The sequence below is a fragment of the Idiotropiscis lumnitzeri genome, chromosome 7 (assembly GCF_059441095.1).
Source record: "Idiotropiscis lumnitzeri isolate Australia: NSW breed Sydney's pygmy pipehorse chromosome 7, RoL_Ilum_1.0, whole genome shotgun sequence".
Classification (NCBI taxonomy): Eukaryota; Metazoa; Chordata; class Actinopteri; order Syngnathiformes; family Syngnathidae; genus Idiotropiscis; species Idiotropiscis lumnitzeri.
The window spans coordinates 21,480,748-21,503,590 of record NC_142397.1 but is presented as its reverse complement, the minus strand read 5'-3'; the positions used below and the strand labels follow the sequence as shown (position 1 = coordinate 21,503,590).

The 22,843-nt window shown below is 44.2% G+C and overlaps 2 protein-coding genes across 3 annotated transcripts in view; one reads left to right on the top strand and one right to left on the bottom strand.

Moving 5' to 3' along the window:
* The window catches only part of efhd1 (EF-hand domain family, member D1), a 36,226-nt gene extending 19,347 nt beyond the window's left edge, over positions 1–16,879 (top strand). The window contains exons 3-4 of the mRNA XM_088300325.1: positions 7,326–7,460; positions 7,902–16,879. Coding sequence (XP_088156451.1) covers positions 7,326–7,460; positions 7,902–8,036 — 270 coding nt within the window. The 3' untranslated portion in view covers positions 8,037–16,879. The remainder of the gene's footprint in view (positions 1–7,325; positions 7,461–7,901) is intronic.
* kcnj13 (potassium inwardly rectifying channel subfamily J member 13) overlaps positions 12,916–22,843 on the bottom strand; it is a 26,233-nt gene continuing 16,305 nt past the window's right edge. For both annotated transcript variants that reach the window (XM_088300322.1, XM_088300323.1), the window contains exon 3: positions 12,916–15,895. In XM_088300322.1, the coding sequence (XP_088156448.1) occupies positions 15,321–15,895 (575 nt within the window). In that variant the 3' untranslated portion in view covers positions 12,916–15,320. The remainder of the gene's footprint in view (positions 15,896–22,843) is intronic.

Below are 22,843 nucleotides of genomic sequence, written 5' to 3'. Positions count from 1 at the left end.
TACGTGCTCTTGGGCTACAAAAAGCACTTCTGTCAGGTCATGTCCACACTTTCTCTGTTTTTTAACCTGGCTCGTGTGTCACTCTGACATTTTAATGATTGATTGCACACATTGAGCAGCGATGTTGCAATGTCGCATGAACACTCAAACCGAGTATAAGCACACTTTTACGTGAGCATCTCTTAGCTCCCTGGCTGTATTTTGCAATGGCATGTCTGTGCTGTAGTTGATTACTTTGTGTGTGCGGCTACTGTCCAGTGTTGTGTGTTTGATGTGTGTTCTTAATAGGATCGACGTTGACTTATTTGGCCAGCAGAATTGGCTTTGGTGGCGCAAAGGAGCAGCCATCCCTGACTGGCCAAAACCATAACCCTAACCCTAACTGACACTATTTCAAAGGTCCTTTGTGATATGACAGTAGTTGGCGATACGTCTGACAGCAGGAGCTCATTTGCTCCCGGCCTGCAACTAGTGACTCTTTTTTAAGAATTTGTGGCCTTCCTGTGTGGAGTTTGCATGTTCTCCCATACCTGCGTGGGTTTTCTCCAACTACTCCGGTTTCCTCCCACATTCCAAAGACATGCAGCAAGTTGATTGGACACTCAATTTCCCCTAAGTGTGATTGTGTGTGTGTGTGCGTGCGTGCGTGCGTGTGCACGCGCGCGCGCCCATGTGTGTATGGTCTGCTGAATGAACATTTTTCTTAGCCAACTCCCGATGTGCTCTGTATTACCGGAATATGACATGAGTGTTGAATGTTTTTACTTTGATATTAATTGCAGTTGAACTAATATGGTTGTCACATAAGTTAAACATTCTGTGAGTGATTTGTTCTTTGAAGCATCAATATTAAATATAGAGTAAAACACTTCCATCTGCTGTCCTGCCATAATGTTCCTCACAGAATTTTAAAAATGGGAAAAATGTAAATAAATTGCTAAGGAAGTGAATTTCTGCAAGTTGGCATATTTAGCAACTTTGGCGCTGGTGCAACTAAGTAATGTCACGATACGTGTCTGTCATGCCATGTGTCTTTTGTTTTGACAGCTGTGTGGGCGTGCCTCCAGCGATCGTCTCGGGCCGGGCCATCAGCAGCTGCGAGACACGCCCACCAGCTCCACACCGGACTCCTAGTCACACACTGATTGCACGCACTATTTAAGACACTTACACTGACTCCCCAGCGTCGGATCGTTATCCCACATCGCTCATGTTCCACGTTCGAGTTCGCTCTATTGTTAATGTGTATCTTGTTACTGCGTTTTTGTGTTTTCGTCTCCGCCAGCTATTGCTCTGTGCGCTTTCTGTTTATCACTTACCTGATTGGATTCCTCTTACCCTTGTGCGGTAAGCTATTTGCGTTGTTTCTTTCTCTTGCCTTTTGCAAGCGCTTTTCGTTCCTCCGTATTGCCTTTTGCGTCCTGGTGTGAATCCCCACCAGCGCTTTCTGTTTTTCCTCGTCAATAGTTATTTTTCATAGTTGCTATAGCCGATAGCCCCGGCTAGTTCACGATTGTATATTGGAGATTGCCTATTCTAATTATTAATAAATATCTTTGTATCACCTATTATCTCATGTCTGCGCTTGGAGAGTCCTCCTCCATCCACCAGCGTTGCTGGTGGATCATAACAGAACAATCCGACCATGGACTCTGCGGACACTGAGAAAATTTTCAAAGCGCTGGCCAGCCAAGGACGTTTGGTGGGGCAACAAGAGACCGAACTCGCGAACCTTCGCGACGTGGTCGGCATGTTGGCCCACCGTTGCGAAACCTTCGACGCCCGTGTCAATAGCCTATACCCGCAGGCCGCGTCAGCTGCCGATCCGACCGCAGCCGCGATCGGAATGCCACCCCCGGGGTTCGCAGTACGGGAGCCCAGTCTGCCTCACCCCAGCCGGTATGGGGGAGAGCCGGGTCTCTGCGGCCCGTTTATTCATCACTGCCGGTTGATTTTTAATCAACAGCCGCATACGTACGCACATGAAAGTTCAAAAATTGCGTTCATGATGAGTCTCTTGACTGGCCAAGCGAGTGCGTGGGCCATGGCCGTGAGCAATGCCCGTCCGGAAATTCGGTCCTTTTTCCCTGCGTTCCTGGCCGAATTCCAACGTGTTTTCCACCATCCCATTCGGGGAAAGGAGGCAGGGATGGAGTTACTGGACTGCACCCAGGGGAATCGGTCGGTGGCCGATTACTCCATCGCCTTCCGCATTCGCGCGGCGGAGAGTGGCTTCGACGAATGCGCTCTACGGACTGTGTTCCGTAGGGGACTGAACTCTTCCCTGAAGGACGAGCTGGCCGTCCGCGAGGACGCCGAGTCATTGGAGGAGCTCATCAGCCTGGCCATACGACTCGACAACCGCCTGCGAGAGCGACGTCGAGAGAGAGCGGCCGAGCAGCGAGTCTTCAAAGCCAGTGCACCCCCGGAGCTGGGAGCTTCCGCCGGCCGACGAACCCATGCAGCTAGGAGCCAACCGCTTGGACTCCGACAAACGCCAGCGACGGCGCCGATCGGGAGCGTGCTTCTACTGTGGCTTACAAGGTCACCGAGTGGCCGCTTGCCCGGGACGACGGTCACGCCGGACGTCCACCCCGCGCCACGGGGAACATTGTGAGTCAGCAGCCACCTCCAGCGACCCTCCCCACCCCGGGGAAACGACCTCCAGCTCCGAGACGCATGGATTACCTCGCCGAGACTCTAAAGACGTTACGAGACTGGTGGTCAAGGGGAAGATAATGGACCTGAAGGCCAGCATCCGCGTCCGGGCATTGATCGACTCTGGGGCCGACGACTGCTTTATCGACTCCGGCCTAGTGGAAAAACTAGGCTGCACGGTCTCAGATCTCGGCAAGTCTGAGCGGGTTTGCGATCTCGATGGGCGCCTCCTGGCCGATATCAGACGGGTAACGCAGCCGCTAACCCTTAAAATATCGGGAAATCATATCGACACACGCTCGTTTTTTGTTATTCCGTCCAGGGCGGCACCCATCGTCCTCGGTCTTCCCTGGGTGCAAGCGCATAACCCCCTGATCGACTGGGGACGGATGGCCATTCTGAATTGGAGCCCGTTCTGCCATGCCCAGTGCCTCCGTTCGGCGGAGGAAGGTCTCCAGGTTCCGCCCGCTCCGGCCGAGAACATTAACCTAGCAAACGTTCCCGCGATCTACCATGACCTCCGAGCTGCATTCAGCAAGGAGCGAGCGAAATCGTTGCGCCATTGACCTAGTTCCGAACGCCTCCCTTCCGTCCGCGCGCCTGTATAAGGTCTCCCAGCCCAAGCAAACTGCCATGAAGGAGTACATCACTGAGTCCCTGGCCGCCGGGCTAATTAGACCCTCCACGTCCCCGGGAGGGGCAGGATTTTTCTTCGTCGAGAAAAAAGATAAAACCCTACGGCCCTGTGTGGACTACAAGGCCTTAAACGAGATCACGATTAAAAATCGCTACCCGCTCCCACTGCTAGACTCCGCTTTCGCCCCTTTGCAGCAAGCCGCTATATTCTCCAAGTTGGACCTTCGCAGCGCGTACCACCTCGTGCGAATCCGCGCAGGGGACGAGTGGAAAACGGCGTTTAAAACCCCGCTGGGCCATTATGAATATCTCGTCATGCCGTTCGGGTTGTCCAATGCTTCCGCCGTATTCCAGGCCCTAATCAACGATGTCCTGCGGGACATGCTTAACGTAACCTGTTTTGTATACCTAGATGACATCCTGATCTTCTCGCGCACCGCGGAAGAACACCAGTTACACGTCTTACAGCGCCTCCTAGAGAACCGGTTGTACGTGAAAGCCGAGAAGTGCGAAATCCACCAGAAGTCAGTACAATTTTTGGGGTTCATCATAGAGGACGGGCAGATCGAGGCTGACCCGTCCAAAACGCGCGCCGTAGTGGACTGGCCGACGCCGGCGAACCGCAAACAGTTGCAAAGGTTTTTGGGTTTCGCGAACTTTTATCGTAGGTTCATTAAGAATTATAGCCGTCAGGCGCTACCCCTCACTCGCCTCACATCCACCAAAACCAAGTTCACGTGGGATAGTCAGGCCGAGACCGCGTTCCAGAGACTGAAACAAGCCTTCACAAACCCCCCAGTATTGCGTAATCCTAACACCGAATTTCCTTTCGTTGTAGAGGTGGACGCGTCCGACTCAGGAGTGGGGGCAGTCCTTTCCCAGCGTTCTCCGGTCGACCAGAGACTCCACCCCTGCGCCTTCTTCTCCCGCCGACTCAGCACCGCCGAGGCTAACTACGACGTGGGAAACCGTGAACTGTTGGCAGTGGTGCTGGCCCTGCAGGAGTGGCGGCACTGGTTGGAGGGCACCACCGAACCATTCCTGGTCTACACCGATCACAAGAACCTTTCCTACATACGCACTGTAAAAAGACTGAACCCCCGCCTGGCGCGCTGGTCCCTCCTCTTGAGCCGCTACAACTACACGCTGACGTATCGACCGGGGTCTAAAAACACCAAGCCTGATGCCCTGTCGCGCATCCACTACCCGGTGGCCGAGGAAGAGGGGCCGGACAGCGTGGTGCCCAGAGACCGCCTGGTGGCTTCCCTGCAGTGGGAAGCGGAACAGCAGATTCGGGGGGCCCAGGAAGAGGCCGACAAACCCCCCGGCTGCCCAGAGGGACGGTTGTACGTGCCGGTCCCACACCGCGCGGAGGTATTAAAATGGGGGCACGCGTCGAATGTGGCTTGCCACCCAGGGGTGCGCCGGACGCTTGGCCTCATCGGCCAACGTTTCTGGTGGCCAGCCCTGGGGAAAGATGTCACGGAGTACGTCCAGGCCTGTCCCGCATGTGCATCCAGCAAGGCGTCACATCAGCCTCCGGCGGGGCAGCTGCGGCCATTGCCCATTCCTTCCCGGCCGTGGTCGCACATCGCGCTGGACTTCGTCACGGGCCTCCCAGCTTCCAGGGGCAACACCGTCGTCCTGACCGTCGTTGACCGCTTCTCAAAGTCCGCCCACTTCATCGCTCTGCCGAAGCTCCCCTCCGCCTTGGAGACAGCCGACTTGCTCGTCTCTCACATGTTCAAGCTTCATGGCATCCCCGAGGACTTGGTGTCAGACCGAGGCCCCCAGTTTATCTCCAAGGTGTGGAAACGCTTCTGCCAGTCCCTGGGTGCTACCTCAAGCCTGTCGTCCGGCTACCACCCCCAGTCTAACGGACAGTCAGAATGCACCAACCAAGACCTGGAAGCAGCCCTTCGTTGTGTCTGCCTCGATCGACCGTCCTCTTGGGCCGACCATCTCCCATGGGTGGAGTACGCACACAACACCCTGATCTCGTCTGCCACCGGTCCCTCCGTCCAGCGCCACCTCAGAAGGGCACACCGCGTCTGGAAAGAGGCCAGGGCAGCCCTTGCCCGCACGGCCGAGCGCAACCGGGTCATAGCGGACCGCCGTCGGCGCCCGGCTCCGTCATACAAAGTGGGGGACAAGGTGTGGCTGTCCACCCGTGACCTCAACCTGGCGGGGTCATCACGGAAGCTGGGCCCACGCTTCGTGGGTCCATTTGAGGTCGAGACCATCGTAAACCCCGTCTCGGTCAGGCTCAAGCTTCCCCCCACAATGAGGATTCATCCCGTGTTCCACGTCTCCCTCATCAAGCCGGCCCTCTCCAGCCCTCTGGTTCCCTCCACCGCCCCGCCGCCACCACCGAGGATCGTCGACGGTGACCCAGTCTACACGGTTCGAGAAATCCTGGATTCCAGGCGCAGGGGGCGAGGAGTACAGTGCCTGGTCGACTGGGAAGGCTACGGTCCGGAGGCGCGCCAGTGGATCCCCCGCTCCTGGATCGTGTGTCCATCTCTCGTCCGCGATTACCACGCCGCTCATCCGGAAAAACCAGGTGGTCCGCCAAGAGGCGTCCGTTGAGGGGGGGGTACTGTCATGATCCGTGTCTGTCATGCCATGTCTTTTGTTTTGACAGCTGTGTGGGCGTGCCTCCAGCGATCGTCTCGGGCCGGGCCATCAGCAGCTGCGAGACACGCCCACCAGCTCCACACCGGACTTCTATTCACACACTGATTGCACGCACTATTTAAGACACTTACACTGACTCCCCAGCGTCGGATCGTTATCCCACATCGCTCATGTTCATGTTCCACGTTCTAGTTCGCTCTATTGTTAATGTGTATCTTGTTACTGCGTTTTTGTGTTTTCGTCTCCGCCAGCTATTGCTCTGTGCGCTTTCTGTTTATCACTTACCTGATTGGATTCCTCTTACCCTTGTGCGGTAAGCTATTTGCGTTGTTTCTTTCTCTTGCCTTTTGCAAGCGCTTTTCGTTCCTCCGTATTGCCTTTTGCGTCCTGGTGTGAATCCCCACCAGCGCTTTCTGTTTTCCCTCGTCGATAGTTATTTTTCATAGTTGCTATAGCCGATAGCCCCGGCTAGTTCACGATTGTATATTGGAGATTGCCTATTCTAATTATTAATAAATATCTTTGTATCACCTATTTTCTCGTGTCTGCGCTTGGAGAGTCCTGCTCCATCCACCAGCGTTGCTGGTGGATCATAACAGAACGATCCGACCATGGACTGTGCGGACACTGAGAAAATTTTCAAAGCGCTGGCCAGCCAAGGACGTTTGGTGGGGCAACAAGAGACCGAACTCGCGAACCTTCGCGACGTGGTCGGCATGTTGGCCCACCGTTGCGAAACCTTCGACGCCCGTGTCAATAGCCTATACCCGCACGCCGCGTCAGCTGCCGATCCGACCGCAGCCGCGATCGGAATGCCACCCCCGGGGTTCGCAGTACGGGAGCCCAGTCTGCCTCACCCCAGCTGCTATGGGGGAGAGCCGGGTCTCTGCGGCCCGTTTATTCATCACTGCCGGTTGATTTTTGATCAACAGCCGCATACGTACGCACATGAAAGTTCAAAAATTGCGTTCATGATGAGTCTCTTGACTGGCGTTGCTGGTGGATCATAACAAGTAAAAAGTTAGGTCTGTCCTAAACCTGTCTAGATCCCTGCTTTGATTAATTTATCATTTATTTACTTCAAGTGCGGAACATTCTCATGTTTGAGGTTAAATTTGTTTCCCAAATGTTTGGAATAAGTGGGTCATATTTTCTCATACCTACCATTGCTGACTATTATTTGGTTTAATAGTATAATTTGATGAAGTCTCTTCTAACAATTCATACTAAAAAATAAATGAAAGCATGTATTATTCCTGCTGATATTGTAATGGGCAATTATATTGTGAAAAAAGTTGTATCGGGAGTCGGGACACCCCTCGTTTGGCAATTTACGTATATTGTCATATTGCCCCGCCCTATTCAAAACTCAACTATTTTTCCCCTTCCCACAGTTTTTGTTGATCTTCCGAAGAGCAGCAGCAGGGGAGCTGCAAGAAGAGAGTGGTCTTATGGCGCTGGCCAGACTGTCTGAAATCAACGTCTCCACTGAGGGTGTGAGTGGGGCCAAAGACTTTTTTGAAGCGAAGGTACGTTGTTTGGGCTCAATCAGGTAAATCATGTGTATTCAATATGCGCTCCCACCTCTATTGTTCTTTTTAAAGCTACTGAGGATTTTCTGATCCTGCTATATTTTCCTTTTGAGCCTCTTAAGCTCTCTCACACCTCTTTTTATGCCCTTCTATGGAAATAGGCAGAGAGCTTATGCTTCTGCTGACTAGGTGGATTACACTGGGATTCTTTGAGAAAGAACGCACGGGACCATTTCGACCGCATATGTAGAAATACATACACTCTTACAGGAAGTCCATTTCTTTTAGCTTCTAAACCGAGCGCTGAGCAGGGTAATTGATGTACAGTGCGAAATCTTAGGCCATCATAAGATGTCGATGCTTTATAATGACAATTAGTATGCAAAGAAATGTTGTGTGTGTGTGTGTGTGTGTGCGTGGGGGTGTGTGTGTCACCAGATGCAGGCACTGTCTGTGGGCAGCAAGTTTGAGGCTGAGATCCGAGAGGAGAAGGAAGAACGCAAGAAACAGGAAGTGGAAAAAAAAGAGCGGCAAGCCGCCTTCAAGCAGCTTCAGTCAGCTTTCTGCTCTTGACGCTGTCCAGGAAGAAGACGGCAATGTTAGTTGGATTTTAAAAGTACATTCACGTTACTTATATTCTTCAATGATAATTCTCATAATTTGGCACTTTATAACAAAGTTAGTTAAACACTCACTTAAATATACGGGCAAAATTATTATGATTAATTGTGTTTAGCAATGAAAAGGTAAATGCACTACATCAAATAAGAAAACAAATAGGGACCAGTCAAATATGTGTATGTCTGTGAGTGTGCCATTGCATTGCATTTTCACCCGAAAGTCAAACTATTCATTTGGTGGAGTATATCGTAAACACTGTACAGTATATGTTGTTGAGCGTCCTCTCATTGGCTTCAATGTACGTTGTATTCTTGTCTGTATCGGGTCTTTGCAGTGTGATGTTCCAGTATGTTCATGTTGTTTCACCCTCACTTTTTCCCCTCCCAATTCCATTTGCATGTGTGTATATTGGAGAGAAACTTTCAGTTTGTGTGTTTGTTGGACTAATATATTTCAATAAATAATTGCAGGACAATATTGCCTCACGAGGCTGGTAGGAGGGAAAAGGACTCTTCCAATGTTAGCGCCTGACTTTGAGTTTTGGGTCTAACATAAAATCATTCTGGCCTGGGTCATTCATTTTTTCATCAATGACTTTTTTGCCATCAAATCATTTCATGATGTGCTAGAATCACCTACATCATGCCATTCCACCTCTGAAATTATATTATTCATTAATATATTTCATATTTGGTTCAGTGTTTTGTGATGAAACTGACGAAAAGAACTCTGGTCGTTATTTTAAGGTGACTATCAAGAAAAATAGCCTGATGCAGCTGTGAGCAATTATTTGAAGTCATACCTTTGGACTAATGCATGACATATTTTGAGTGCACTCAACTTTCAACTTCAGATTTGCATTTTTAAATGAATATTAGCCGCATATCTTCTTTCTGGCAGTGATGTGCAAACTGATACCACAATTTCAATGTTTGTTTAGAAGATGAATCATGAGGGAGTTGTCCAAACTCAGCATACAGAACTGGAAGTGCCTAGAATCTTGTTCTAACAAAGGAAGTCAAGTCAAAAATCTTCTGTTTTCAGTCATGTGGCGTTCGCTATGCATTGTGATGTCATTTGTCATGACAAATGCACCTATGACAGCAACCGGAGATAGATTTTCTAATTCTTATTCCACAAACGCAATATTAACCAGATTATCGTGTTCCGGTGAGTTTGGCAAATAGAACACATTTTAAATGTTTTTGACTTAACTTCCCTTTTAAAATGTTTTTTTTTTCCCACAACAATTGGCACAATGTCTGATTAAGTTCAACATAGTCCTGGAACTTTAAACATGTTACATTCCAATGTTTGGCTGGCCTCTGCGTTCTGTTCCTATGATAAACCTGATGATATCCCCAGACCAAAAAAATTGGTTTTCATCACTTCATTACATTCACTCAAGAAAATATTCGTGAATCTTTGTGATTAAATAATTTCTCAGGGTGCATGTTAATTCCAGAATAATTTGTACAAGCCCTTACTGTAGATTTTGTTTTTACTTTTAACTTATTTATTAAGATTCAAGAATTGATCATTGATTTCCAGATATTTTTCGCACCCTACTTGTCAAATTACCGTGCATTTGAACTATGGTTGGCCGTCAGGGCTTGTTAGCCCACATTTACAATGAAAATTTGAATCATTTTGCCATGAGATTGTTTAAATTTTTTTCCATCAGCCTACAGTATTCTCTCAATGTTTAACCATTTCTCTTTGCTGCACTGTTTCCAGTAGTGTATGTCAGATTTGAAGTGGCAAGCACTTCAGAATCAAGCCGGCCATTATAACTTCAACTGTATTGGCAATGGGGCTGTTTTACTAACCATTCTGATGTCAAATGCCAGCGGCCACGCATCAACTTTTTTTTTTTTTTTATCCTCTTGATTTGCATCAACTTTTTTTTTCTTTTTTTTATCCTCTTGATTTGTTAATAGCAATCTTCCCACATTTTAAATTGTGAGGTCCCCAATGAGGAGAAATTGAATGTTTGGAACATACTTAAAATTGAATATAAGGTGGACTTTTTCAGAGAAGCTGTTCAATGTAAGGAGAGGTATGTCCAGACCATGTTGTTTTTGTTCATTGGTGGTTCCTATGAATGCGACTTGATGGTGATGGTATTAACAAGTAGGAGAAACCCTGCTGAATGGCTTGCTACTGCATGCACGGCCTGCTATTGATTTGGAGCATGCAGTGAAAGTGTGAAGTTTTCTCATTTTGTGTTTGATGTAACTAGTGGTAATTTGTTTAGATCTTGTTCTGTCTCCCAAAATCTCAAATTTGATATCCTCATGAAATACAGTTGAGTCAATGTGTAACGATCAATAACTGCTGCAAAGGCAGGAAATTTCAGTAGCTTTGTACTTTCTCCCTTTAAGTTAGGCGTGTCAAACTAATTTTGTCGTATTTTGCCGCATCATGGCTATACCCCCAATAAATGCATGCTCGTTTCATATGACACAAACACAACTTGATGAACTGGATTTGAAATCAGAGGCCAGTACAAACTCCAAATATTACATTTATTTATTTTTTTTAAATAGGTGGTTGGTAACCTAAAATGTTTGCAATATTGCAACACTTTTAAAAGTGAAGACAAGTTGCAATTTTGCTATTCGCCCCCCCCCCCCCCCCCCCCAAAAAAAAAGTCAATGGACTTTTTTGTGTGTGCAGGCCACATAAAATGATGTGGCGGGCCACATCTGGGCCCCCAGGTCTTGAGTTGGATACCTGTGCTGGCAGTTAATTCTGCCTGACTCTGATTAAAAATATGCAATGATGCTTTGGTCATAATTCTCAGGAGTCTTGATATGTGAAAAATTCAGTTAGCTCAGCATGGATTGATCAGAACTATAGTACACATTTTCTAGCCTCTTGAATTCTGCTTGATTTTGGGGGGTGTCCCTCTCATGCAAATTGACCGCTGCACACCAGCTTGGTGGGCCAATTTTTATCTTCATGAGAATTCGGGCTAAAGCTACTGTTCTTGAGCTCGCAGTCTGGACCATAGGTATCCTTGTGAAAAACATGCAGGAAAGCGGCCCTTGAGGTCTGGAGTTTATAGTTTGAGTTTGTTTCTTTGTGTGTAGAATTAAAAAAAAAAACAATCACCTTGAAATGTGTTAAATGTATTTTGCTGCCTCTTTGCAATCACCACCACTTGTCATCCTCTCTCCTCCTGTCATTACTGCAGCAATGTGTACTTTAAAATCCATCCCTTGCAGAAAGATGTGAAGTGTTACATATTAAGCGGTAAAGATAAAAGAAACACTATGAACTTACTCAACGATGCAACTTCACTCAATTGTTAGCCACAATGTAATAATACATGAAAGAAGAGCCGTTAAGTACGACTTAAAAGCAGCAATGTAATGTCAAAGTGAAACGACATGTCAGTAACAGCTCAAGAGATCTGATCTTGCCCTTAATTCTCTGTTTGTTTATTGGTTGCGTGTTGTACTTGTATAGCAATGAGTGACTACTGTGTGTATCACTTAGCCTCTTGTATTTTCTTGTTAAAAAATGACCATGTATTTTTTCATAGATAAAAATGCTATATAGAGTATCATTTGATTCGGCAGAGGCTTATAAATTGCCAAACATTCAAATGATCTGTGAAATATATTTTTGCGCATCTGAAAATATATTCTGTAATCACGCTTCCTAAAATAAACAAGACTAAAATGTGATGAAATGAATCAGCCTCATTATTGATAGTGGGTACTATAGTCACATAAGTGAAAACCAAACGATTAGTGTGTCAGTTGGGACATTTAGCAAAAGCATTTTTTTAAATTCAATTAACATGTTGGACCAGCTTTTTTTTCTTTTTTGAAGAATACTAAATTCAAGTCATCACTATTAAACAGGATTATGCTGTATTTTTCTGTTTGACCCTTTTAACTAAATGAAGAAAACCAACAGATAAAGGTAGATGAGTTTTCCCCTTTTGAACTAACCCTTTTGAAGTCTAATGTACCTTTTCAGCCCTGCTACACCTCCATATACTCCTGGAAGGCCACCTGGGAAAGAGGGAGCAATCACACAGAGCCAACACAGCAATTTCCTTCTTGGCCAGGAACTTTCAGATGTTCAGCATTGTAATATGACGTCAAGTCATGGTGAAGCTGCTATGAATTTGGCTGCCAAAACTCTCACCTCTTCTCGTGCACCGAATGATGTAAATGCAGTAGGATCTCTTTGTAAATGTGCTGGTTGATCGTCCCTCACAGAAGGGGTCAACGGTAGTTTGGGATTCCTATCTTTTGTGACCCGGTCACAATAATAGTAATAACTGTAAAAGCACAGGTCAGCTGTAATTTTTAGATTCAAAGTAATGTTGATTTTTTCTTTAATAATATTCAAATTTCTTGAGGTGATGAATTTTGGCTTTTCATTAGCTGTAAAAGATAATCATGAAAATTGTAAATAAATTCATGATGTGGGAAAAAAATTCACGTTTTGACTTGACCATCTGAAAAAAATAGTTTCTCCAAAACATTCCAATGACCTTTACGGTGGGGGAAAAAAAGGTTAACACTCGATATATGACTCATGGTTACGAGGTTCAGGATTCAAGTCCTCGCTCCGGTCTTGTGTATGAATTTTTGCTTGCACTCAGAAACATGTATTACCGCTCACCACCACGTGGGAGCAGCATTGCTACTCCCATGTGTCTATTTAGCCCTTCACCTTATACATCACGTGTGACTTGAGAACTCATATTGAGAAAAAAAGTCTTTAGTCAGACTAGTTTAGAAAATATTTATTTCTTGTAATGTACACTGTACAACATGTGAGAAAAAGTGACGTCTCACCCATCACAATCATACGCTGTGGAGTGTTCCTTCTCACTTAGCTGAAGCAGCTAAAAACACATTGATTGTGCAGTGATTCTTTATCATACCAATGACAATACAAGCACCCATTATGTAATACAACACATAGAAAAATGTCATCTTTGATAAATAAAAACTACGATTTATGAGATGATTTGTCAAATTAGTTTTTCAAAATTAAAAGTAGTCATCTACAAATCAATCAATTGTCAGCACTCTTTCATTAGTTTCTTTGTTTGAAAATGTCAGAAAGGGTTGACATTAGCCAAAGTACGATTCTTCAAACTACAAATTTCTTCATAAAGCTCTTTTTAATCAAGACACTCTTAATGCTGCCCTACCACATTGCAGATGGCTAAATTAAATTGAACTGCCACACAAATGCATCAACTGTGTGTATCTATCTTTGTATTGACGACACATTGGATCTCCGGCACTATTTGTAAAAGGAGATGATGTCTTTGTGTGTAAAATGTTTTTCATATTGATCGCTAAAATGTTTATTACAGTTGAGACAGTGAGTGTTTTGTACATCAGTCTCACAGTTCTGAGCTTCAGGGTTCAAGCTGGCCTTGGTGTGTGGAACCAAAACATTAATTTTGTTTGTTGTATAATGCAGATAAAAAACGGACATTGAATGGACAATATTGAACCATGCCGGCCTGTTGATGTCAACTCTTATCCATCATAAGTGTTTAGTGGTCACAGATCAGCGATAAATGCACTTTAAGGTTAACAGTGCGGTCATTGCATTCTGTCCCTTCTTTCCATAGATGCATACATAGATACATTCATTCTTTACTACACATTCATGCACTCATCCTTCTTAGAAATATCATATTTGTTCAATTATAGTGAAAAAAGGAAACTAAACAAAACACAACAAATTCCAAACAATCAACATTTTTCTTGACCCTTTGTAATAGGCTATTTGCGGCACACTTGCATTTGCTGACCATGTTAAACATTATATACCGTTAATTTGACTGTTTCCAATTACCAATGTAATTTGAATATCTTTGCTGATTTGATGGAATGACAATGGGGCCGATGATCCAATCAAGACAATGTCACATCGTCATTAAAGGTACTTTGAAGTGTGTCACGGTTTTAAAGCCTTTGTGCTTCATCATTGACTGCAGTTTTTGCCTTATTTTAAGAGTCCCATCATCTTGTGACACATAATCACACAGTTTTAAAGACTCCATAACTTCAGCATTCACCAAAGGTCACACTGTTTGACTGCTTGAAATGTCATCAATTAGGCTTTCACAGTGTAGCCAAATTAAATAACTGAAAGCGCAGACTGTTTGAAAGGCACAAACAACACATTCAACAATGTAAAATGCTGTAAGCTGGGTCTCTGCATGTGACTCGAGTGGGGTTGTATAGACACAAGTCTACAGTATAAGTGGAAGTGGTTAATATTCAGTGGTTGTGAGTTTTCAAACTGGTGCGCTTTTTTCTCAAATCTATACACTTTTCGTGGGAGAAATAAAGGTTAACAGTTGTCGTGTGATGTCAAGTGTGAGGTTCAGATGTGAACAAATGTAGTGTTAATTCATCTTGGATACACACATACCAATAGTTGTGCAAACATGGCCACTGACTGCCCCCCTTCCGATCAAAGTCAGTAAAGGCCGGATTGTAAAACATTGTCCCGACTGATAAGTTGTATGCGTGGGTCGTATAATGAGCTTTCCCTCCGCCCTTCCTCCATTCCTTGGAAAAAGGTCGAAGCAGACAGTTAAAATTCAATGACAAATGCTCACAAATCTTTCCTTGTGTGGTCAGAATCAAACTTGGACTGATCCGCAGAGTGGTTAGAATACATCTTTCACATGACAAGTGTTGGTATGCATGTATCCGGCTGAACCTGGATGTTTTGGGAATGCGGTGAGGAGATGAGAAACTATAAGAAAGCAACCCAAGCACTGTGAGAGGATGTGAACTGCGCCAGAATGGTCCAAATAGCTAAAATAAAAATAAAGCACATTACCGTACTATATTATGTTAATTCATGGCAGCAGTGTGGAATATTGGAACGCAGTCAAGCGGTACCAAGTTTGAATCTTGAAATTGACTGGCCAGTACAGTATAGTATGGTGGACCCTATCTCAAGTTTACCCCAGAAGGAAAAGCACTAAATAAAATGGATTGATGGATTTTAATCGGAATTAGGCTGTTAGGTTAAACGCAGAAAATAAAGAGCCCTTTTTTCTCTGGGAACAGATAAAATGTTTAACAATTAAAAACGATTCAACACAAGCTGTAATTTCCGCAAATCATCTACTTCCCGGCTGACAAAATACTGTGCCTGCTCCATATCTACCCTCCACAATTGTACCTCATGAACTGCCCCTTGTCCCAGGTAACCTCCTCTCCCGTATCCTTACTCCATTCTGTCACTGCCATCACCGTTGATCTGCACAACACAGTCCTTATCCAAAGGGTCCTTTGAGTGCATCGTGTCAAAGTGATGGTTGCTCACCACATATCTTCCACAGGCATCCAGTCCCAAGGCAGGCGCAAAGCAACGGTCAAACTGGATTTCCTGGCGCAGGTAGGAGGTCCTCTTCTGGCAGGTGTCCCCCGTTCCCTCCTGCGAGGCTGACAGGAACACCACCAACTCAAAGTGATTGGACGTGCCTTCACGCAGGGCAGGGTAGAGCGGGCTACGGCGGTCCAGCGGATGGTAAAAGGTGAGTGGAAAGATAAAGAAGGGGCAGGGATGCTGGCCAATGTTGTCCACATAGAAGTCCAGGGACGTTTGGTGAAGGGGTTGGCCTTCATGCTCCTCATAGAGGACAGCACTCACCTTCACGTCGACCAGAGGACGCCGCAGTAGGTTTGTAGCCCGTAACATGAGGCAAGTTTGGCCCTGGTGTTGTCCCACCACGCCCTGGTGGCTGAACTGGATGGCTCCGGCTCGCTTCTGAGGACAAGAGATCTTGGCCACAAATGCACCTGGTAGTGAGGAGAGAATTGGCAAATTACTTTCCTCTTTTCACTGCACGAACATGTGCTTTTTGTTTTTTTTGTTTTTACATGTTCCCTAAAAGAAGCACTAGTCTTACTAGCATTCAACTCCAGAAAACCTAATCTGCAGCTCCAATTTGTCTGGTAAAAAATATTGTAAAAAGATCTAGATACATTTTTAGATGAAAGTGCCATTCATTCATTTAAGGCCTGTGCGATGAAATAGCAAAGTGACCTCTATATGAGCTGGACAAAGATAATTCCTGGAAGGAAATATGAAAGCAGCCCTTTGATTTTATGGAGCACCTTAGGGGAAATGGAAGTTGAAAAAAAAAAGTTTTTCCCTCACACACAAAAAAAAAAAAATGTGTTCCCTCGCTAAATTTGCAAGATAAGGCAACAATTTTTTGCGAGGTAATGCTTTTTTAAAATGCACGTTTATATACTTTTGGGCGAGTTTAATTGAATTCCTTTGAAATTTGCTTGAAATGCAAAGACATCAAATCAGTTCTTGATACTAAGTACGGTTTCCAAATAAGCTGAAGACATCTGAAGCGAGTGCTAAACAAAAGGGAACATCTCTTGACTGCAAGAAGCATTCCAAGTCCTTCTCCATGATGTACTGCCAAAAAACAAAATAACTTAAATAGTTATGAAAAAAAAAAGTATGACATCCTCGTTAAAAGGGTATTTGTTTTGATCATTTGGGATCTGGATGTAAGATCCATACGCTGCTGGATACAAGGCAAGAAGCGGATTCCCAAACAGACTGCTGAGTGCTAACATCTGAGATTTTGGATGTTGACAGATAAATTCCAATATTGTTTCTTTGGCTGGTATCGGACTGATATACACTACAAATATTGCATTGAGACACCCCTGTCAGGCACCAACTCAAAAATAATTGATCCCTGAAGCAATGGAAATGATGATGCTTGCCTGTAAACTGGAAAATAAATCACACTTAGTATGCGTTTCTTGTTTTCTTGGAGAATGATTTCTGTCTAAATGTATGACAGACATGTCTTTAACGAATCTTACCTGTGCTATGGGGTGAAAATGCATCAAATGAAAGAAGGAAATATGGATGACTTGAGGTTTGAATGAGGCAGGAAGCATAGGGTTTTTTGAGCATAAGGTTTGTAGATGGCTGACTTGCTCAGTGAGGGGTTGTGTATATTTAAGTTTTGTGAGTCAATGATAATAAAAACATGGCTCGAGTCACCGTATGCACCATCACTTGTTGTCAAAGTTAAGGTAAAATATTTCTGCATCTGCAACCTGAGTCACCTGACTCAATATTGCACTATGTCTCTCATTTAAAGTAACACTGAGGTTTTAATTAGGTTTAATATTAAAGTATCTGTCCGGCCAAATCCAGACAAAGTGGCCAATATAACCTCGCTTGCCTCCCTGCTGTGACATAGATGATACCCAAACCCCCCCCCCCCCCCCCTAAAAAAAAAATAACAATGGGCGTGCCAATTTGTCGTAAATCTCATCACAATAAAAAAACTTAAATCACTACAGTCTTTTAGGGGGAAGCATTTTAGTACTGATGTAATTTTTACATGCAAACCTATTATATAAGTGCCAATGTTAAGCTCATAAAAGTGTCCCTTTAACAGTGGTTGACCTGATCACATCTCTCAATATTAATTAAAATTGATATCAAGACAAGACAAGATAACTTTATGGGTGTTAAAACAACCCCCAACAGCCTGGTGCATGACACCTCAGAGGATAGGTATGACAGCAATTGCAAATGAGGGGGGAACAAACAAGAATTATAATGTCCATTATACATTTTTTCCATGTATATAAACACAGCCACACACCAGGGTTATAATAGTTTTAATTTTTCATAAGAGTTAGTATTTATTCACTTTTGACTTCAGTTATAATAATTATATTTATAATAGTAGTAATAATAATAATAATGATAATAATAATGGCACGGTGGTCGATTGGTTAGCACGATGGCCTCCGGTGCAGAGGAACTGCGTTCGATTCCGGCTCCAGTCTTCCTGTGTGGAGTGTGCATGTTCTCCTCATGCTTGCATGGGTTACCTCCGGGTACTCCGTTTTCCTCTCACATTCCAAAAACATGCATGGCAGGTTGATTGAACACTCTAGATTGCCCCTAGGCGTGAGTGTGAGCGCGGATAGTTGTTCGTCTATGTGTTCCCTGCGATCGGCAAGCAACCAGTCCAGGGTGTACCCCGCCTACTGCCCTAAGATAGCTGGGATAGGCTGCACTTCCTGAGAGTCCTCAGGAAATTCAACCTGACAGGAAGCTGCTGCTGGCCTTCTACCACTCGTCCATCGAGAGCCTGCTGACGGACGTACTGTGTCTCCACCTGGCACAGCGGCTGCACTGAGGCGGACAGAGTGAGGCTCCGGAGGATGGTCAAAAGAGCGCAAAGGATTATTGGCTGCCTCTCCCCTCACTGTTGGACATCTACACCGCCTCAGCAGGGCTCTCAATATCGTCAAAGACAATACCCACCCAAACTCACACCTGTTCGACCTGATGCCCTCTGGCAGGCGCTACAGGTGCATCAAATCAAAGACCAATAGACTGAGAAACAGTTTCTTTCCAAGAGCCATCTCCATTCTAAACTCTCACACACACACACGACCACCCTTACCTTGCAGAACAGCAACGTGATGTGTTTTTATATATCCTATTCAGTATTATTTTCCATTGCACTAACTATTCTCTTATTTATCTAATTTATATATTTATCTGAATTATTGTTGTATTGCACTGGAGAGGGCAGCTCTCTAATCTCATTGCACACTTGAGTACAATGACAATAAAGGGATTTCTGATTCTGATTTCTAGTTTATGGGTTGTTCTCAGGAAGAAGGGGTGTGACATTATAGCCCAAAAATGTACTTATTCAAATCCAGGTCAATCTGATATTTACCATACTTTCAGATCCTTAAAGGGCACTTTGAGAGCCCAATAACATAAAGCACCTTATATACAGACTGAGATCCATCAATATCAGTACATATGCTAGTCTGTCATGCATCAGGTTAATGGTTTGAAGCTTCAACGCTTCAGTGATAATGACATCTAGTGGCAAAAAACTAGACTGCAGTCATATACTATAGAGCAGGCATCACCAAATGGCGGACCGCGGCCCGGATCCGGACCGACAGATGGTTCAGACCGGACCCATGACCAATCTATGATGAATTTTTTTCAGGGCGCATTCGCAAACGTTGACGCTGAAATTCTAGTTAATACGGAGAAGGCGTCACTGATTTGAGCCAATCAAATCTTTTGTTTACGATCCATTGCCAATTGCGCAACAGACCGGAAAAGAGTGCTGCAGACAGTTTGCCATGCTAAAAAGTTAGCAAGGTGGATGTGTGTTGTTTTAAATGAATGGACGGAGAAATTTAGTTGTGTTCTGGCTGCAGCAGATTCAAAACCAGTGTGCATCATATGCTCCGAAACCGTCGCAACATTGCGAAGCGCCACTACGAAACAAAGCACCGCCCTTTTGTGCAAAGTTATCCGCTGAAGTTTGAGGTGAGCGCAGGCAAAAAACATCGAACTTCGAGTGCAGTATAACAGATTTTTACATTTTCGTTTACAGCCCAGCGGCATGCAAACGAACTTTCACTAAAAGTACCATGGATTTTGGGGAAACATAAAGAAACATTCAGTGATGGGGAAGTTGTGAAGGAGTGCTTAAATGCGGTTGCACAAACATTATTTAAAGAAAAACACAAAGCCCAGATGTGTGAAATAATCTACGAAATCCCAATGGCCCTGACTCCGTTCCAACCCAGATTAAAGTCACTGGCAGGGCAGTCACAAACTTATTTTTCTCATTAAGGTGTTTAATGGGAACATTGCTAAATATTTAGTATATAAGTGCGCTCTGTTGAAAATGACTAAATATTGAAACTATATAAAAATATGACCATAGGCTGGACATTAAGGGAAGTTGGACTTTGGTTCGGACCTTTTATTTGGAAAAAAATTTTTTGTCGCGGACCTCTGTGACTTTTAATTGAATACCTCTGCTATAGAGGCTTTTAGGCAGTAAAACATTAGTATCTATACACACATGGACACAATAATTGGATACCTAGTTCTTTATACTAAAAAATATGTTTTTGTGTATTGTGGCAGTTTTTGAGTCAATAAAAAATCCCCATACCTTGTTTAATGTCCAGCTAAGTAATGTGAATGTCATTTCATTATTTTTTTCCTGACGTCTTAACAAAACAAAAGTGTGAAAAAAATGTTACGCGAAGAAACCACGATTCATATGTTCACACACTAAAGGATACCAATTTCTACATACATAAATTCACAAAAACTATGGCACAGGAAAAGTATATGTATTTCAAAAATGTTTATTTAAAAATGTTACTTTTTCCACAGACTTTGATTTAGACGTTTTTTTTTTTTTTTACTGACAACTTCACGTTTTGAGAAAAATCCGCTCACATGGCACAGATGCGCATAAATATTTTAAACCGTCGAGAAGGGTGCGCCGCTTGCGGCGACCTCGACGCTCACTGCTACCTCGATGAGCGGAAGTGTCTCGACTATGTGGTATGATGTCTTCAAAATTAGAAAATAAAATTAGAAGTGTTTTATATGACTCTTTTTTTCATGTTTGTTTTTGCACCACCCATTATACAAAGTCCACTGCGGTACTGTGGCTGATTTCCAGCAGTCACTGTACTTAAATATACAAATGTTCAATGGTCAAATTCATTTTTTTATTAAACCTTAATATACGATCGTATGCACGTCTACTTGTCTAGCTTCAAAACATGTATATCAATATATCGATAGTTCAATGAATACACTTAATTTGAAAACTAAAAGCTGCCGAGAAGTACGAACGCTCGTCGTATTTGAGCGTCGAGGTCGCCGCACGATGCGCACATCCCTTTGGAGACAGTCACAGGGTTTACTGGAGTTCATTCAGAGAACGAAACTAAACAGTTATTGTTTCGGACGTCACAGGTCACGTGTTTTCTCCTGACTGAACGGAGCGTCGGAACAATGTTCCGAAGCAATTTTATTTCCGGGTTTGAAGCGTGCGCCCGAGCTTCGGTTTCAGAGTGCCCATCACTAGACGCAGCGTCTTTTGGCTGTGGAAATACGGTACCTTGGAATTTGTTGGAATTACCTTAGAATAGTCGTTTATTTCTTATTGTTATTGTTGAGTTATATGCTCTCATTCTATTCTTTATTTTAAGGAGTGATATATTTAATAATATGCCAAAATGTCAATATGTCTTTATGTGTATTTTGTTGAATGTCATGTCATATTTATTGCAATGTCAATTATATTTTGCAACTGTCGTAAATCTCTCATGTTTTACGTGCGGACACTTTACGTTAGGTGTAATGCCCTTTTATGGAAGTTGGCTGTGAGAAGGCTTGTTGTGTCGCGTGACAAAGAAATAAACGTTGAGATGAAAACATCCTGAAACTATCGAAGTGTTATGTCGGTGCGGTGAGCAAAGAAAGAAATATGGATTACGAAGCTGCCAACGCAACAGGTTATGGGCCCAGGCGCAGCACAGGAGTAGGAAGAAGGCAGCGGTTAGTTTTCGACGGGAACGAAAACAACTACGAACTTTGGGAGGTAAAGTTCCTCGGCCATTTGAGGATACTTGGATTGAAAGACATTATACTGTCTACCGCCGCACCCGATCCGGAAAAGAATGCAGAATGCTACGTGGAGCTAATTCAGTTCCTCGACGACACAAGCCTGTCATTGGTGATGAGAGAAGCGGCAGACGACGGCAAAAAGGCGTTGGAAATACTACGCGGCCATTACGCGAGTCAGGGTAAGCCCTGAATTATTGCCCTGTATACGGAATTAACTTCCTTCAAGAAAGAAACTGAGGAAACTATAACTGACTATGTCATACGTGCTGAGAAGGCAGTAACCTCCTTGAGAAATGCAAAGGAGATAATAAGTGATGGACTGATAATAGCTATGATTCTGAAGGGCCTCCCAGAAACATACAAGCCTTTCTGCGTCCACACAACACAAAGCAGCGATGACTTAACGTTTGCACAGTTTAAAAGTCGACTACGAAGCTACGAGGAGACAGAAAAGTTTGACTCTAACACAAAGACAGACAATGTAATGAAAGTGGACATATCATCGGTCATCTGCTACGGATGTGGAAACCGTGGACATCTTGTGAGAGATTGCAGCCAAAAAGGGGTGACAAAGTGGTGCAACTACCACAGAAGTGCTACACACAGTGATGAAACATGCAGGAGAAAAACCAAGATGAAAGATGAAGCAAAACAAACGGCAGAAAGAACAGGATCATGAGGAGGAAAAGACATTTGTGTTCAAGGCCAACCACAAATATCTCTCATACAATGCTAAAAGAAATGCATTAATGGTGGACTGTGGCGCCACATCACATATTGTAAATGAGGAACACAAATTCACAACGTTTGATGAGACTTTCAACCCAGCAAAACATTATGGAACTAGCAGATGGAACCAGGGAAAACAATGTCGCATTGAAAAGAGGAGATGCCAAGGTCTAACTCCTGGACGCGAAAGGAAGATGTGTCGGTGTCATGTTGAAGAAAGCCTTATATATACCAACGTACCCTCAAAGCATCATTTCAGTGAAAGCAGCGACAACTGATGGAGCCACAGTAACATTCAAGGAAGGACAAAATGAACTCATAACCTAAAGATGGAGCAGTCTTCAACATCGAGGAACATGAAAGACTGTACTTCGTGAGAACGGTAAATCACAACAAACAAATCTATGATGAGTCATTTACTGACATGAAGTCAAAGGACAACGTGAATCTGACTTGTGATGTCAAAACATGGCATGAAATCTTGGGACACTGTAATATGGATGATGTGTTAAAATTGCGAAATGTGGAAAAGGGCATGACGATTACAG